Here is a 19,510-nt window from a genome sequence, read left to right as displayed (position 1 = left end):
TTAAGTACTTTACACCACTGGTTAATGGTCCTAATTATTTACTCATACATCCATAGTTTGCCTGGATGACATTTATACTTTTATTAACCAAATGCGTTTTTTTTATGCCTATAACATTTCACAGAACAGCTCAAATAAAGCCAAAGTCCTATGATATGTTCTACCACTGGGGGGCAGAAGACCAACGCCTACCATAGCCCAGAGATACTTAGTGTGCCTCTTGCCCCGGCTTTGGTTCCACATCCTCTCCCCAGTTTCAAGATGGCAGCCATGAGGCTATGAAGAAGCGACAAATATTGATGGAATAAATAATGAGAACGGATGCTAGGTAGCAGCTGTTAGACACATACGCTTGTGATATGACTGGTGTCATTATTGCAAGTGTGTTGTTTCGAGAGTGAAATTTACAAGGAAAAATACGTTGCATATCGGTATGCTATTTTGCTAAGTTAGCGCTAGCTAGCTAAACACATGAATTCTGGGGACGGCCACATCTGATTCGCCAGCTGTCAGCTAAGCAAGTATATTGAGCTGTACGGTGAGTGTCTGTATTTTAGCAATGAAGACAATGAGCTAACTGTCTATATCCGTTTCAGACCCCCAAAAAATATATCTAACGTTACCTAGACTTGATTAGAATGCCGCGTTCAGAACAACTGGGAACTCTGATATCTCCGACTTAATTGCGTCCAAAACAACTCGGAATCCAGAAATAAACGATCTTCAATGGAAAATCGATATGAACGGTAATCCAACTCGGATTTCCAACTCGGCAACTCGGACCTCTTTCTTGAGTTCCGACTTTCCGACCTGCATGATTTGAGCTCGTATTTGTATGAGTTCTCAGTTGTTTTGAATGGGTGCATTAGATGATGCAGAAATTGAGCCCCACGGTGGTCTCATAATATCCTTAAAACCTAGCGTTCAAACAGGGAAATGGTTCCAATAGTTCTTCAAACAGAAATTTTACCCATAGAGATTTTCGAAACAGTTCATTAAGGGTTGTTTCGTGTAGGCTTACCCTGGCGTGACGTTTTGATAACCATGGAAATCTCTCGGACAAGGTGACTTATCAATACATTTATTTTTTAACCATTATTTAACTAGGCAAGTCAGTTAAAAACAAATTATTATTTACAATGACGGCCTACCAAATGGCCTGTGTGGACGGGGGCTGGGATATAATTAAGACAAAACACATCAGGACAAGAGACAAAACTACATAAAGAGAGCCCTTGCTGACAACAGCATGGTAGCAACATGGCAGCAGCACAACATGGCACAGACAACAGCACAAAGGGCAAGAAGGTTGAGACAACAATACATCACTTGCAAAGCAGCCACAACTGTCAGTAAGAGTGTCCATGATTGACTCTTTGAATGAAGAGATTGAGATAAAACTGTCCAGTTTGAGTGTGTTTTTGCAACTTGTTCCAGTCGCCAGCTGCAGCGAACTGAAAAGACAAAAGACCCAAGGATGTGTGCTTTGGGGGCCTTTAACAGAATGTGACTGGTAGAACGGGTGTTGTATGTGGAGGATGAGGGCTGCAGTATATTTCTCAGATAGGGTGGAGTGAGCCCTAAGAGGGTTTTATAAATGAGCATCAACCAGTGTGTCTTGTGACAGATATACAGAGATGACCTTGGTGATGGGCAGTGGCTGAGACAGCAAATGTTCTGACTTTATGCACTGCACTCTGAGAGTAGTTAGCAAACCAGGCCAAAGACCCCTCAGATACACCAATATTTCTTAACCGGCCCACAAGAATGGAATGGTCTACCGTATCAAAAGCTTTGGCCAAATCAATAAAAATAACAACACAACTATTTACTCTCAGATTTGAAAATGCTAAATAGCATCAAAGTAGACGACATGCTAAACTACAAATCCCTGCAAGCTCCTGCACATCATCTCTAGCTGACACCTTTGCTAACAGGCATTGTCAATTTAAAACTTGCACAAGACGGTTCACATAATTGCCCATTTAAAGAAATGTAGCCAATTTATTCATTACTACATTTAGCTAACATAGTTAATCCAGAGATGCTTACCTTTGCCTCGATTCGGCAGTCTCGTCCAGATCCTGGCATTTGTAGTTCTTTATGATGGCCACATTAGAAGCTAATTAGCATTTCATTTTTTGGGGGGTAATTACAGGCAGGTATTTTGTTAGTCACTGTCCTAGAGAGATTTACACAGTTATCAAAATGTCACGCCAGGATAAGCCTACACGAAACGCAGCCCTTATTTTTCAAAAATATCTAAAATCCCTTATGGTAAACATCAATGGTGTAAAAACAATTGGAACCATTTCTCTGTTTGACTGCTAGGTTTTATGGGTATTATGACTCATACTGTGATACTTTTTAAATTGCCAGGAGGAAGTAGTAACCAGGAAGAAAATAGCTAGCAAACTTTATAGCTATGCTAATGACAAAAGCTATTACAGCTAGCAAACTTACTCATTTATTAGATGGATGTTGATGACAGTCTTGCTTGAAAATTCTCATTTATAAATCAAATTATGATGTATGTCCTCCTTTTAGCTCAGCTTCACCATGGCCATCTCTCAGTTTCGCCTTTTCAAGATTTGCACATGGCTTGCAACCTTCCTTTCATTCTTCAAAAGGTTAATATGCAGGTAAGGAACAACCATTATGTTGAATTGGAAGAAGCAAAACTGATCTAGAACCCTTTGCCGTGTCAGATTCGGTCAAATCTGACAGCCGTAGTCTAAGCTTTCCAGTCACTTTACTTAATGTTGAAATTAATGATATAGAATGCCATTCCTTGAGCACTACCAAATACATTAGCATAGAAATCAAATGCTATTTGCATGTGAAAATTGCTTCCCATGGAATGCCTTTGCTCTAAAAATGTATGTTTTTGTGGTGGCCCACAGTTTTGACGGTAAGCACATTTCCTGTTTTGACATAGATCTGGGAGGTTGCGTAAGCTAAGTGGGGATCAGATATCTCTTCCAACGACGGTTGATTTTTCATCAGTACCCAAACCGGTCAGTGATATACAAGTTTATAAGATGCATAATGTTAGCAATAATGTGCTGTAAGTGCTAACAAACCTGCTTTCCCCCTATTGTCATTAATTACATCATCAAGCATTAACTGTGCAACCAACAGTCAATTTTTACTTTGTGGCACACTTAAATCCTTTCTCTTTATTTTCGTTATATTATTTGACCAAACCCTGTGCAGGCAGAGATTGAAGAATGGAGCTCGTGGGATGAAGATGGTCCCACAAGTATCAAGATCGAGGGCGGTAATGGCAATGTGCCACCACAGCCTGGCGAGGAAGTGGAACCAGACTACTTCAAAGACATGGCTCCCACCATCAGGAAAACACAGAAAGTAGGCTGGGTCTTCATTTAAAGCTGACATTTGTGCCACTGTTCGCCCTAGTGTCTTTTGTTGTTGTGTTTGTTTTGTTTAGTTGATGAAACTCATGAGGGGAGTATCAGACAGCATGATAAAAAGAAATCGCAGTACTGCACATACTCTAGTATTATATGTGCATGCAATGATGTCCAAGGGGGAAAAGGTGATTGTTGTTTGACTTAACTTCTTTGTTGAAATATCCCAAATGGATGAGGCATTTTCATGAATTATGGATTCCAACTTAAAGTGCATTTCTCAACACTAATTAAAGGTAGACTCGGCAATATATTTTTACCAGAAGGGAGGAGCAGGGTAACTCCCAATACAAACAGAAATTGCCTAAAAGGCGAGGCTGCACTGTTCAACATTTGTTTTCACCGCGCTATCACATGGCATGAGAGGGCGCAGCAAACTCCCGTGCATATGCACTGATGCTTAACAGTATTTGTTTTGGTGATGAAGCGTGCAGCCTCTTGCCTCACACTCTGTCGAGAATATCGCTGGCCACGCTGCTGCTTGTAGTCGCGCCATATCATATTGTTGAGTCTTAGTAGTTTTAACTTGTCTCTTTTCTCTCTGTCCCCACCCTAGATTGTACTGAAGAAGAGGGAGCCACTCAACTACTTGGTACCCGATGGCAGTGCGGGCTTCTCCAGCAGACTGGCAGCCACTCAGGACACCTCCTTCATTCAGCCATCTGTGAGTTTGTGTAGCATCGCCCAGAGTACAGTGCCTATAGAAAGTTTACACCCTCTTGAGCCTTTTTTCTCACATTTTGTTGCCATAAAATGTAATCTAAAATTAGATGAAATTAGTTGTTTTTTTTCGACAGCGCTACACAACCTAGTCCACATTTTCAGAGTGAAAGAAAGTTATAGAAAATGTTCTAAATTAATAAAACACAACTGAAATATCGTAGTTGGGATAAGTCTCCTCCCGCCTGTGTTAATACTTGGTGGAAGCACCTTTGGCAACCTTTGCAGCTGTTAATAATTTGGAATGAGATTCTAACAACTTTACACAACTCTTAGGGCAACAAACTCAGCAAAAAAATAAACGTCCCTTTTTCAGGACCCTGTCTTTCAAAGATAATTTGTAAAAATCCAAATAACTTCACAGATCTTCATTGTAAAGGATTTAAACACTGTTTACCATGCTTGTTCAATGAACCATAAACAATTAATGAACATGCACCTGTGAAACAGTTGTTAAGACACTAACAGCTTACAGACGGTAGGCAATTAAGATCACAGTTATGAAAACTTAGGACACTAAAGAGGCCTTCTACTGACTCTGAAAAACACCAAAAGAAAAATCCCCTGGGTCTCTGCTCATATGTGTGAACGTGCCCTTAGGCATGCTACAAGGAGGCATGAGGACTGCAGATGTGGCCAGGGCAATACATTGCAATATCCCTACTGTGAGACGCCTAAGACAGCGCTACAGGACGGACAGCTGATCGTCCTCGCAGTGGCAGACCACGCCTGCACAAGATCGGTACATCCGAACATCACACTTGCGGGACAGGTGCAGGATGGCAACAACAACTGCCAGAGTTACACCAGGAACGCACAATTTCTCCATCAGTGCTCAGACTTTCCGCAATAAGCTGAGAGAGGCTGGACTGAGGGCTTGTAGGCCTGTTGTTAAGGCTGGTCCTCACCAGACATCACCTGCAAGAATGTCGCCTATGGGCACAAACCCACCGTTGATGGACCAGACAGGACTGGTAAAAGTGCTCTTCACTGATGAGTCGCGGTTTTGTCTTACCAGGGGTGATGGTCGGATTCTCGTTTATCGTCGAAGGAATGAGCGTTACACCGAGGCCTGTACTCTGGAGCGGGATCGATTTGGGGTGGAGGGTCCGTCATGGTTTGGTGGGCGGTGTTTCACAGCATCATCGGACTGAGGTTGTTGTCATTGCAGGCAATCTCAAGATTTTGACCCCCCCCACTTGTTCGTGGACACATTATTCCGTTTCTGTTAGTCACATGTCTGTGGAAGTTGTTAAATTTAGTTATGCTCATACAAATATTTGCGCATGTTACGTTTGCTGAAAATAAATGCAGTTGACCACGAGAGGACGTTTCTTTTTTTGCTGAGTTTATATCTGTTGTTTTTGTTAAAATTGCTCAAACTCAACATTTGGTTGGGGATCATTGACAGACAGCAATATTTAAACTTGGATTTAGATTATTTTACGCAGATTAAAGTCTGGACTGAGACTAGACCACACAGGAACACTCAGCATCTCTTGGAAAGCCATTCTGGCGTGTCTTTGGCATTAAAATGTGTGTAATTGTCTCGCTGAAAAAAAATGTATCTCAGGTTTAGGGTTACAGAAGACCGAGTCGGGTTTTCCGCAAACTTTTTTTATCCTGACAAACTATGCAGTCCCTGCTGATGACAAGCATACCCATAAAATTTTGCCACCACATTACTTGAAAATATAGAGGGTTTCACTCTGTGTTGTATTGGATTTGACCCAATCCTGTAGTTTTTAATATTACTTATCAGCCTTGTTGCAAACAGAATGGATCATTTGGAGTGGATTATTTCTTATTTTTTTTATTTTATTTTTTAATAAATTTTACACAGGTGTATTTATTTCCACTTTGTCATACAGGCCAGTAATTTGGAATGAATGCAATGTTGTTGCATTCAGTTTTCTGAACCTGACCGTTGGATAGACCCACTAGAAATACTTTTTAGTCCTGACTGAAATTTGCTTGAAAATCTGATACCAGTTTTTTTGGATATTGCTGTCCGTCAAAGATTTCCAACCAAATGTAACGAGCTTGAGCAATTTTGACGACAAACAATGGATTTATATTGCCCTAAGAGTTGTGCAAAATTGGTAGAATCTTATTCCAAGTTATTCACACACAGCTGTAATGGCTGCCAAAGGTGCTTCCACCAAGTATTGACTCAGGGGGGTGGAGAATTATCCAATTATGATATTTGGTGGTGAGGGGCTTTGAGAGAGGTGGTACTGCTCTATCCACTGTCCAGATTTCAAAACCTCACACCAAAAAACTTAGCAGCTAGCCAACGCCTGTCCAATTTCTTGTTTCAAGGATTACAGACCATCTCTCTATAGCAATATGAGGAAGTCTGAGTCTCTTTTTAGTTCACCATCTCAAACGTCTGTTTTAGTTGGACCAGTGCTCTGACATTGTTCATTCCCAGGAGTGCACAAGTCCTCCAGGGCCACAGTTCTCTGTATTCATGTTGAATAAAGGTTTTATAGTGTTGTGAAGAATAGTTGCTAATGGAGATTAGCTCCCACCGCCTTCCTATACTGTGTCAGCGACCGTGTCCTGACTGCATTCCTGTCCTCCTCTGTCCCACAGTCTGAGCTTGGAGACATGGATACCTGGCATGAGGACGCCAACGCCTGGGAGGATGAGTCGTCAGATGCTGCCTGGGAGGCCGATTTGGTGCTCAGGTGATAGCACTTTTAATAATGTGAAGAGCAAGGGTATTCAAATCTTACACTACAGGTCCAGAGCCTGCTGGTTTTCTGTTTTACCTGACAATGAATTTCACCTAACTGATGTCCCAGGTCTAAATCAGACCCTGATTGGAGGGGAAGAATTGGGGGGGGGGGGGGGTGTGGAACTGGCTTCGATGTTGTCTGCGCGGGACTGATTTCTTCCTCCTGCTCCCAACCGCTATCCGTATAACTGGTTCTGAGCCTTACCACTGTCTTGTGATGTTATTTTAGGCGTATGTACGCAGCTCACTTGCCAGCCATGGTCCCAGCAATGTTGTGCTCATTAGGCAATATCGAAAATGCGCAAACAATAACCTAAGAAATAGCCTAGGTTAAATTACCTGAGATTTTCAAGTAGCCCGTTTATATTAAGCTATCGGTATTAGTGGGCTATATCAGCCAATATGCTAGACGTAGAGAGACTTGCACTTTCTCTTGAGCTATTTTTAGCCTACCTTTTTAGGAGTGGGAAGATTTTAAGACTGAGACAAATATGGGTTATAAATATGTATTTATACGCAATGTAGTGAACGATAGCCTAATCATATTCAGGTAGTACATTTCCTTGGAAAGATAACTGCCAGTGATTCTCCACCCATGCATTGGCAGCCTATTCTATTTCAATGAGACCACACATATACACTACATTACCAAAAGTATGTGGACACCTGCTCATCGAACGTCTTTCCAAACTCATGGGCATTAATATGAGGTTGGTCTCCCATTTGCTGCTATAACAGCCTCCACTGTTCTTGGAAGGTTTTCCACTAGATGTTGGAACGTTGTTGAGGCTTCCATTCAGCCACGAGCATTAGTGTGGTCGGGCATTGATGTTGGGCAATTAGGCCTGGATCGCAGTCGGCGTTACAATTCATCCCAAAGGTGTTCAATGGGGTTGAGGTCAGAGCTCTGTGCAGGCCAGTCAAGTTATTCCAAACCGATCTCAACAAACCGTTTCTGTATGGACCTCGCTTTCTGCATGGGGGTATTTTCATGCTGAAACAGGAAAGGGCCTTCCCCAAAATATTGCCACAAAGTTGGAAGATCAGAATTGTTTAGAAATGTCACTGTATGCTGTAGCATTAAGATTTCCCTTCACTGGAACTAAAGGGTCTAGCCCGACCCATGGAAAACAGCCCCAGACCATTATTCCTCCTCCACTAAACTATACAATTGGCACTATGAATTGTGGCAGGTAGCTTTCCCCTGGCATCCGCCAAACCCAGATGGGTCTGTCGGACTGCAAGATGGTGAAGCGTGATTCATCCCTCCAGAGAATGCGTTTCCACTGCTGTGGAGTCCAATGGTGGCGAGCTTTACACCACTCAAGCCGATGCTTGGTATTGAGCATAGTGATCTTAGGCTTGTGTGGTGCTGCTTGGCCATGGAAACCCATTTCATGATGCTCCCGACGAACAGTTCTTTTGCTGCCGTTGTTTCCCTTGGCAGTTTGGAACTCGGTATTGAGTGTTGCAACTGAGGACAGACAATTTTTATGCGCTTCAGCACTCCTGTTCTGTGAGCTTCTGTGGCCTACCACTTTGCGGCTGAGCCCTTGTTGCGCCCATCATATGGCGGTGGCATCATATGGCGGTGCCACTTTGAAAGTAACTGAGCTCTTCAGTAAGGCCATTCTACTGCCGATGTTTGTCTATGGATAATACGTGGCTGTGTGCTTGATTTTTATACACCTGTCAGCAACGAGTGTGGTGGAAATAGCAAAATCCACATACTTTTGTGTACGAGTCGTGCTTGATCTCACGCCCAACTAGATGAGAGATAATTGCTAAAGTTGAAGCAGCGAATTCTGAGTGTGTGTGTGTGAATAATGTGACAAAGATGTGCTTTTAATACAATAAGAAGGCCAACGCATACAAAGAAGAACGATGACCGTTTCCAAATAATCTGTGCAACAACATATAATTTAATCCAGAAGTCATCTGTCTGCCTACTCCCACCCACAGCATGAAAAAGGCTGACCTCACCTCAATGATCTCTGTCGGGACCCACAGGCAGCCCTCTACTTCGAGGTTCAGATTTGAGTTTGAGGGGTCTAGAGAATATTTTAAATGCAATTCTGTTTTTGAAAATATTTTTGAGACCTATACCATGTAGATATGGCTCCTGATATATTTGTGTATTGGGAATAGATAGACTCTCAAGGATACAGTTGAAGTCGGAAGTTTACATACACCTTAGCCAAATGCATTTACACTCAGTTTTTCACAATTCCTGACATTTGATCCTAGTAAAAATGGCCTGTCTTAGGTCAGTTAGGATCCCCACTTTATTTTAAGAATGTGAAATGTCAGAATAATAGTAGAGAGAATGCTAATTTCGGCTTTTATTGCTTTCATCACATTCCCAGTGGGTCAGAAGTTTACATGCACTCAATTAGTATTTGGTAGCATTGCTTTTAAAATTGTTTAACTTGGGTCAAACGTTTCGTGTAGCCTTCCACAAGCTTCCCACAATAAGTTGGGTGAATTTTGGCCCATCCTGACAGAGCTGGTGTAACTGAGTCAGGTTTGAAGGCCTCCATTCTCGCACATCCTTTTTCAGTTTTGCCCACAACCTTTCTATAGGATTGAGGTCAGGGGTTTGTGATGGCCACTCCAATACCTTGACTGTGTTTTCCTTAAGCCATTTTGCCACAACTTGGAAGTATGCTTGGGGTCATTGGAAGACCCATTTGCGACCAAACTTTAACTTCCTGACTGATGTCTTGAGATGTTGCTTCAATATGTCCACATCATTTTCCTTCTCATGATGCCATCTATTTTGTGAAGTGCACCAGTCCCTCCTGCAGCAAAGCACCCCCACAACATGTTGCTTCCACCCTGTGCTTCACGGTTGGGATGGGTGTTCTTCGGCTTGCAAGCCTCCCCCTTTTTCCTCACAACATAACGGTCATTATGGCCAAACAGTTCTATAGACCAGAGGACATTTCTCCAAAAAGTATGATCTTTGTCCCCATGTGCAATTGCAAACCATAGTCTGGCTTTTTTATGGAGATTTTGGAGCAGTGGCTTCTTCCTTGCTGAGCGGCCTTTCAGGTTATGTCTATAGGACTAATTTTTACTGTGGATATAAATACGCTTTTACCTGTTTCCTCCAGCAGCTTCACACGGTCCTTTGCTGTTCCAGGGTTGATTTGCACTTTTCGCACAAAAGTACATTCATCTCTAGGAGACAGAACACGTCTCCTTCCTGAGCGGTATGACGGCTGCATGGTCCCATGGTCCCATGGTCCCAGTACTTGCATACTATTGTTTGTACAGATGAACGTGGTACTTTCAGTCATTTTGAAAATTGCTCCCAAGGATGAACCAGACTTGTGGAGGTCTACAATTGGTTTTCTGAGGTCTTGGCTGATTTCTTTTGATTTTCCCATGATGTCAAGCAGAGGCACTGAGTTAGTCGACTGGTTGATTGTTTGGGCAATAGGCTGTTGGCCGACTGAGATTTCTTTAGACGACCAGTAGCAAAACAAAATTAATCATGGTGTACAAGACACCTGTCAGATTTGCGTCTGTCTGAGTGGAGGCTGTGGGGCACAGTCCATCACTCTAAAATTTGTTCTACTGGAAATGTATATGGTTATATTATGTAAGAACAGTGGTCCGACACTAATAACAATTATTATTTTATAACAAATGTGCTTTCTCCCGCAATAGCGGTCGCTCTCTGCGGAAACACATCAGTGCGCTGTTGAATTGGCACCTTTTCCTAAACCATGTTGCTATGTGAGTAATATCAACGTTAAACAGCATATTGGTGTTGAGAACCAGTGGTGGCAAAAGTACCCAATTGTAAAAGATAACTTAAACCTCTTGATACTACCCATCCCGGGTCCAGGAGCGTTGTCATCAACTGACACTAATTAGCATAATGCAACAGACATAAATATTACTAGAAAATATTGAAACACAGCTTAGCCTTTTGTTAATCACCCTGTCATCTCAGATTTTGAAAATATGCTTTACAGCCAAAGCAAGACAAGCATTTGTGTAAGTTTATTGATAGCCTAGCATAGCATTATGCCTAGCTAGCAGCAGGCAACCTGGGCACAAATCAGAAAAGCAATCAAATTAAGTCGTTTACCTTTGAGCTTCGGATGTTTTCACTCATGAGACTCCCAGTTAGATAGCAAATGTTCCTTTTTTCCAAAAATATTTTTGTAGGCGATATAGCTCCGTTTGTTCTTCACGTTTGGCTGAGAAATCTACCGGAAACGACAACGCTGAAAAATATTCAAAATTGGCTCCATAATATCGACAGAAACATGGCAAACGTTGTTTATAATCAATCCTCAAGGTGTTTTTCAAATATCTATTCGATAATATATCAACCGGGAGAAACAATGGCCGCATTTGTCCTTTATGCACAAAACACTGAGAGACTTCAGCTGACCACTGACACAATGTTGACGTTCAGGCTCATTTTTCAAAATAAAAGCCTGAAACTATGTATTGTGACACTAGACACATTAGGGAAGCCATAGAAAAAGGAATCTGGTTGATATCCCTTTCACTGCTCAATAGGGACTTATAGGAACGCAGAGGTTTCTAAATAAGAGTCCCTTCCTGATTGGATTTTTCTCAGGCTTTCGCCTGCAATATCAGTTCTGTTATACTCACAGACAATATTTTTTACAATTTTGGAAACTTTAAAGTGTTTTTTATCCTAAGCTGTCAATTATATGCATATTCTAGCATCTTGTCCTGACAAAATAGCCTGTTTACTTTGGGAACGTTATTTTTCCAAAAATGAAAATAGTGCCCCCTAGATTCAAGAGGTTAACGGTACTGTTTTTGTTGTATTTCTTTTTTCGTATTCAATTCTTATTTTTTAGGATAGCTAGGGCACACTCCAAGACTCAGACATCATTTACAAACCAAGTGTGTGTTTAGTGAGCCCGCTAGATCAGAGGCAGTAGGCTGACCAGGGATGTTCTTGTTAAGTGCATGAATTAGACCATTTCCTGTCCTGCATTCAAAACGGAAGTTATTTTGGGTGTCAGGGAAATTGTATGGAGTAAAAAGTACATTATTTTCAATTCGGATGTAGTAAAGTAAAAGTTGTGAAAAATATAAATACCCCATACCCCCCAATTTTGCAATTTACACCACTGTTGAGAACAATGGTTGGAGACCGCAGCGGTGTTAGGAGACAAGAAAAGCCCTTTCCTTAATTTTCTAAGAAAAGTGAGGCGAGAGGAAACCCCAACTTAATTAGGTCTATAATCAATAGCCTAACTGTTAAATGTATATGTGGTAAGAATAAGTATGTGAACCCTTTGGAAATACCTAGATTTCTACATCAATTGGTCATAAAATTTGATCTGATCTTCATCTAGGTCACAACAATGGACACATTCTGCTTAAACTAACACACAAACAATTACACGTTTTCATGTCTTTATTGAACACACCGTGTAAACATTCACAGTGCAGGGTGGAAAAATATGTGAACCCTTGGATTTAATAACTGTTTGACCCTCCTTTGGCAGCAATAACCTCAACCAAACGTTTTCTGTAGTCAGGAGGAATTTTGGACCATTCCTCTTTACTAAACTGTATCAGTTCAGCAATATTCTTGGGATGTCTGGTGTGAACTGCTCTCTTTAGGTCATGTCACAGCATCTCAATTGGGTTGAAGTCAGGACTCTGACTGGTCCACTCCAGAAGGTGTATTTTCTTCTGTTGAAGCTATTCTGTTGATGATTTACTTATGTGTTTTGGGTCGGTGTCCTGTTGCATCACCCAACTTCTGTTGCGCTTCAATTGGCAGACAAAGCGCCTAACATTCTCCTGCAAAATGTCTTGAAAAACTTGAATTCATTTTCCCGTCGATGATAGCTGGTTGTCCAGGCCCTGAGGCAGCAATGCAGCCCCAAACCATGATGCTCGCTCCACCATACTTTACAGTTGGGATGAGGTTTTGATGTTGGTGTGCTGTGCCTTTTTTTCCTCCACATGTTGTGTTCCTTCCAAACAACTCAACTGTAGTTTCATCTGTCCACAGAATATTTTGCCAGTAGCACTGTGGAACATCCAGGTGCACTTTTGCAAACTTCAGATGTTCAGCTATGTTTTTTTTTTTTTTTGACAGCAGTATCTTCTTCCGTGTTGTCTTTCCATGAACACCATTCTTGTTTAGTGTTGTCGATAGAGATGTTAGCATGTTCCAGAGAATTCTGTAAGTCTTTAGCTGACACTAGGATTCTTCTTAACCTCTGAGCATTCTGTGCTGTGCTCTTGCAGTCATCTTTGCAGGACGGCCACTTCTAGGGAGAGTAGCAACAGTGCTGAACGTTCTCCATTTATAGACCGTTTGTCTTACAGTGGACTGATGAACATCAAGGCTTTTCGAGGTACTTTGGTAACCCTTTCCAGCTTAATGCAAGTCAACAATTCTTAATCTTAGGTCTTCTGAGATCTCTTTTGTTTGAGGCATGGTTTGCATCATGCAATGCTTCTTGTGAATAGCGAACTCAAATGTAGTGATTTTTAATTTAAAAAAATTTATAGGGAAAGGCAGCTCCTAACCAACATCTCCAATCTCGTCTCATTGATTGGGCTCCAGGTTAGCTGACTCCTGACCTCAATTAGCTTTTGGAGAAGTCATTAGCCTAGAGGTTCACATACTTTTTCCAACCTACACTGTGAATGTTTAAATGATGTATTCAATATAGACAAAAATACAATTTGTGTTATTAGCTTAAGCACACTATTTTTGTCTATTGTTCTGACTTGGATGATCAAATTTGATGACTAATTTAAGCATAAATCCAGGTGATTCCACAGGGTTCACATCCTTGTAACTTCTTGCCACTGTAAATAATCCATATATATCAACAGAAATAAGGCAGATCCTGCTTTTGATGCCTTTTTGTGTGTTTGTTTAATAGCCTATTCATTCCGTCAGCACCAACGTCAGCACCAAGCCTCACACAACCACATGTCGGATAAACAATTTCACATTCGTCTGTTTTTAATCTTTGCTATGCTGTCATAAAAGCTTTACACTTTTTTCCCCCGTTAGAACAGCCTCTGGTATTATTTTGTTTATACTGTTCCAAATTGTCAGAAGAAATAATATTTGTAATAACCCTCTTTTTTTTTTTCTTGATCTCCTTATTGTTACTATTATTATTATTATTATTATTATCATCCTTCTAATAATAATAAGTAATGTCATTACCATTAGTAAGTTTATATAACATCCTTGTATAACCATTGAGCTGTAGGCCTAAGAGTACATCCTGTTTAGGCTTAATACGGTAACTTACTTAGGCCTGTATTTAAATACTTCTGTAGGCTACTGTATCCATTAATCATTCATTCATGTCATCACACAGCATACGAGTCATTCATGATTTGAGATGCAATCCAGCATTTTAGTTTTAAAATAAAGCATTCCTTGAGTAATTGGCGTAAACAATAAATAAACCGTTTCATTTCGGAAATTGCATTCATGAATGAATGCGACTGTTTTTGAGTCTTTGCTGTAATAAAAACTTTACTTGACCTCCCAATATTTTCCACAAAAAGTTACAATTTATTCCACACATCTGACTTCCTCCTGAGCATCCATTAAAACATTCCCCCGTTTCGAATTTATTTGTCACGTCCTTAGCATCCATTTTGCTGTCACGTGTTTGGAGTTTGTTATATCCAAGTTATTGATGTGATCATGGTATAGGTCAGTCCCTAGTGGTCACATGCATGCGATGCATACATTTGTCACGTAAATAGAGCAAGGGTTGAGGGAATAGGGAATGTTTTTCCTAAACAAATGAAGGATTTCGGTACCAGAACCTTTCAGTCAGAAATGGCTGTAATTATGTTGTAGCTTCAGCAAAAAAATAAACAATAGATTGATGTTCTGTGGTCACTGCAGCAGGGAGGTGAGAGAGAGACAGTCACACAGTCACTCGCTGTAATTTTTTTTAACCAGTGCAGCAAGTCTGAGCCCGGCCCTACACAATCAAATCAAATGCAGTCATTACTCCCTGTAGTCATTTGTGTGTCTTTTAACTATTTCATCAAACGGTGCGCTTAAAGCATCAGCCAAGCTCAGTACATATAGTTGATTTGATTAAAACACATAGGGATGTGTCATTTTATGGGGGGAAAAACACGTTTAAAAATGTGGACGAGACGAATTGTCGGGGACAGCCCTAGTTCAATGTGAAAATCCTGTCATGTTCAGTGTCATATTACTGTCATATTGTCAAGAGCTCTGCAAGTTTAGTTGTTATCCAGCAGGTGGCAGTATATTAAGAATGTTCAGCACAAAGTCAACATGAAAGAAAGGCATTATTTGCACACAGAAAATTCAGGGACTTCAGGGAAACTTGGTTGGCAGTATTTTTTTATTTTTTTTCTCTCTCTCTCTCTACCTCCTGAACTATCACTTTTGCTCTCTCAAAAAGCTTAGTAATGAGGTTTGTTGCAATCCTTTTAAACTCGCACCTTTTTGTGTTTCCCTGTCTACCAGACAACAGAAGATGGCTGAGAGAGAAAAGCGTTCCATGGAGCAGCAGAGGAAGAAGATGGAGAAGGAGGTTCAAAGGATGATGAAGAAGGACCAGAAGATTGCGGTCAAGCTCTCGTAACATTTTTTTAGAGCACTCACCCCGTGAGCCGGAGGGCAAGAAAAGGAACACTTAGACAAACGTCATCACGCTATCCTCTAGTCATCTCCACACGAAGATCATCTCTACTCCACACAGCGGTCATTTAAAAAAAATCTCTGTCCACCAGCCATCATTCGAGATATGGCTTGGCCAGTGTGATGTTTGTTCAAAGACGGTTGCATTTAGCTTTCGGAAAGGCACGGCATGCCTGGGATGTGTTCATTAGGGCACGCAACGGAAATGAGCGTTTTTTTATCTAACAAGTTCAGGAAGTCACCCCCTGTATCAGTTTTTTTTTTTTTTTTGCGCCGAATGAACACTACCCTGATTTACAGTTGAAGTCGGAAGTTTACATACACCTTAGTCAAATACATTTAAACTCAGGCTTTCACAATTCCTGACATTTAATCCTAGTAAAAATTCCCTGCCTTAGGTCAGTTAGGATCACAACTTAATTTTAAGAATGTGAAATGTCAGAATAATAGTAGAGCGAATGATTTATTTCAGCTTTTATTTTCATCACATTCCCAGTGGGTCAGGAGTTTACATACACTCAATTAGTATTTGGTAGCATTGCCTTAAAATTGTGAGCTGGTGTAACTGAGTCAGGTTTGTAGGCCTCCTTGCTCGCACATGCTTTTTCAGTTCTGCCCACAAATGTTCTATAGGATTGAGGTCAGAGCTTTGTTGTCCTTAAGACATTTTGCCTCAACTTTTGAAGTATGCTTGGGGTCATTGTCCATTTGGAAGACCCATTTGCAACCAAGCTTTTAACTTCCTGACTGATGTCTTGAGATGTTGCTTCAATATATCTACATCATTTTCCTTCCTCATAGTGCCATCTATTTTGTGAAGTGTACCAGTCCCTCCTGCAGCAAAGCACCCCCACAATGTGATGCTGCCACACCCGTGCTTCACAGTTGGGATGGTGTTCTTCGGCTTGCAAGCCTCCCCCTTTTTCCTCCCAACATAATGATGGTCATTATGGCCAAACAGTTCTATTTTTTGTTTCATCAGACCAGAGGACATTTCTCCAAAAAGTATGATCTTTGTACCCATGTGCAGTTGCAAACCGTAGTCTGGCTTTTTTATGGCGGTTCTGGAGCAGTGGCTTCTTCCTTGCTCATCCGCGTTTCAGGTTATGTCAGTATAGGACTTTTTTTTTTCCTGTGTGATATAGATAGTTATGTACCGGTTTCCTCCAGCAGCTTCACAAGGTCCTTTGCTGTTGTTCTGGGATTGATTTGCACTTTTCCCACCAAAGAACGTTCATCTCTAGGAGACAGAACACGTCTCCTTCCTGAGCGGTATGACAGCTGCGTGGTCCCATGGTGTTTATACTTGCGTACTATTGTTTGTACGTATGAACATGGTACATTCAGGCGTTTGGAAATTGCTCCCAAGGATGAACCAGACTTGTGTTCTTGGCTGATTTCTTTTGATTTTCCCATGATGTCAAGCAAAGAGGCACTGAGTTTGAAGGTAGGCCTTGAAATACATCCACAGGTACACCTCCAATTGACTCAAATGATGTCAATTAGCCTATCAGAAGCTTCTAAAGCCATTACAGAATTTTCTGGAATTTTCCAACCTATTTAAAGGCACAGTCAACTTAGTGTATGTACACTTCTGACCCACTGGAATTGTGATGCAGTGAATTATAAGTTAAATAATCTGTCTGTAAGCAATTTTTGGACAAATTACTCCGAACCGACTTGCGAAAACTATAGTTTGTTAACAAGAAATTTGTGGAGTGGTTGAAAAACGAGTTTTAATGACTCCAACCTAAGTGTATGTAAACTTCCGACTTCAACTGCAATTGCAGTTTGTGTGACAATACTTTGAGTCTGAAGGGTTAAATAAATACTCTGCAATGCCCTTAGGCATTGCCCTATATCAAAGACTTGCTATCAAATGTCACTTTGGCTAGGTATGACTCTGGGTTCAGTAATTAGATTTGAGTTACAGAAAACAAACTGTCCATTTGTATTTCCCAGGAATATGTGTAAATATTCTGGTACCTATAGTACAAGTGAACTCTCAAGAGACCTATTTCTCTGGCATTGTCTTATAACAAGAAGGATGAAGGTGTGTAATTAAAAGTAATTCTCACTTTATATCAGTTACATACATCCCTTTGTTGCTTTGGTTATTGTGCTTTTTAATTATGTTTCTCGTCGTCTTTGTTCGAAAACACATTCTCTCATTGACGTTGCTTGATATTCCTGATGTACTTTTACTGTACAGCCTTCAATATACTGGAATTGCACTTTTTAATTGAAGGCTTAAAAATAAGTTTCAAACTGAGTGTGTGGACACTGTCAAAGGGATTTGGGAATTTAATTGAGCCATACTCAAGAGTTGACTGTGGGTTCCTATGGTAATCCTGTGGTTACTGATCTGCCAGGCTCAACATCTCTGACATCTTGAATAATCAAAAAATGTTCCTGCTTGTTCTTATCCCTGCTTTTTAATACACCAAAATAGAAGTGACTCTTTAATGACTTTTGCCTTTTGTTATTATGTTGAATGTGTGTTTTTATTTTATTTTACACTTTCAATGTAGCATAACACATACAAACTCCTGTCTCTGTGTTATCTGAGACAACTTGGTGGTCAGACTTGGATGGCCAACTGACATCCTTGATCGGTGATCATAGCAAATAAAAAGATGCAAAGCTCCGTGCTTCCCTCCTGTAATTTGTGTACCGTTAATAACAGAATCGGTCAATAGATTTCATAAGTCAAAGCATTTTTGATTGACTGGACTAAACCTGTTACGTATCAATATGATTTTGGTATGGTCAATTGATGTCGAATCAATTGGAGCTTTTTGTGATGGAAGTGTGCGCTTTTGTGCGAGTTCCCAGCAACCGGTGTATGAGACTGGAATGTCAAGCAGAAGGGTCTAGTTGCCATGGAAACATATATGCAGAGATGGAGCTGTAAGAGCTGACATACATTTGCAATTAAACAGACCTGTTGGATTAGAGTAACTGATAGTCCCTTTTACACATTTGTGTTTTCCTTGTTCTGTCACTGGGGTATCCTGTATATAATATGGGGACTCTGGCAAAAATAGTTATATAGAATGTCTAAATGAACGATGCCTTTGAAACTGGTGTTTTCATGGTTATTTTAGGTGGGGCTTTGTGGTAAATGAGGGATTAATTTCTGTTTTTCAGACTCTTGATATCGATAGTATTATATTACCCATTGCATGGAACATTGGATCGTGAAGAAAGAGGTTGTTAGCCAGAGAGAATTATGAAAATAATACCGCTGACAATTGTCCTTTTTGCTTTCTTTGCAAATACTTCTTCCAATTGTTATCAAAGTCAGCATGATGGGGATACGTGCTTTATGTTTATCTTTGTCAAATGTCTTTTTTTTGCACATTCCTTAATTTTCTGTAATAAATCTCTGGGTCCCTTTTCAGTTGTGTCTGAATGTTAACCAATATTAGAGTCATGACAGAAACAAAGGTACAAAACCAGTTAAGCAAGTGGATTTTAAGATTAAATCTGCATTAAATCACTTTTTGTTTTTTTTTCAGACTTGTTTGTGATTGAACATCATTTTTAGTATTGGACTAAAATGTCCTCCCGAGATTCACTCAAGTCATATTTCTTTGCACCACCCACGATTTATTGCATTAGGAAAAACTACCATTCTGAATAAACCTTTTACATGCATGGAGCCCAGTGTCATTAGATATGCTTGTTCTCTTAAGTAGATTTAATAGGGCATTTTAATCTTGTGCAATGCAAATTCCTTTCAAATGCTTTTCAAACCCAAAACCTAGTTGTCCTGACTCTTCATTTCTGGCTATAACATGTAACAACATCGTCACAAAGTCACTATCTGTCGCCAAAAAACACCCCTGCTTGACCAAACCACTGAGACTGATCATGACCTACTTCTTGGAACAAAATGTCTCACTCATCAGTTTTTCGGCAAGAGTTGAGGTAGAG

General features: G+C 40.6%; 1 protein-coding gene across 1 annotated transcript; it reads left to right on the top strand.

The window, feature by feature from the left end:
- Positions 1-177: 177 nt before the first annotated feature.
- LOC110518858 (receptor-binding cancer antigen expressed on SiSo cells) lies at positions 178-19,235 on the top strand. The gene is made up of 7 exons (XM_021596247.3): positions 178-538; positions 2,548-2,642; positions 2,939-3,017; positions 3,217-3,369; positions 3,988-4,095; positions 6,750-6,844; positions 15,398-19,235. The coding sequence occupies exons 2-7, from the start codon at positions 2,560-2,562 to the stop codon at positions 15,513-15,515; spliced, it is 636 nt and encodes a 211-aa protein (XP_021451922.2). The 5' UTR covers positions 178-538; positions 2,548-2,559; the 3' UTR covers positions 15,516-19,235.
- The last annotated feature ends 275 nt before the right edge of the window (positions 19,236-19,510 follow it).

This window comes from Oncorhynchus mykiss, chromosome 3 (assembly GCF_057628025.1).
Source record: "Oncorhynchus mykiss isolate SJ-2025 chromosome 3, ASM5762802v1, whole genome shotgun sequence".
In the NCBI taxonomy this organism is placed as follows: domain Eukaryota; kingdom Metazoa; phylum Chordata; class Actinopteri; order Salmoniformes; family Salmonidae; genus Oncorhynchus; species Oncorhynchus mykiss.
This window is presented reverse-complemented; position numbering and strand designations above follow the sequence as displayed.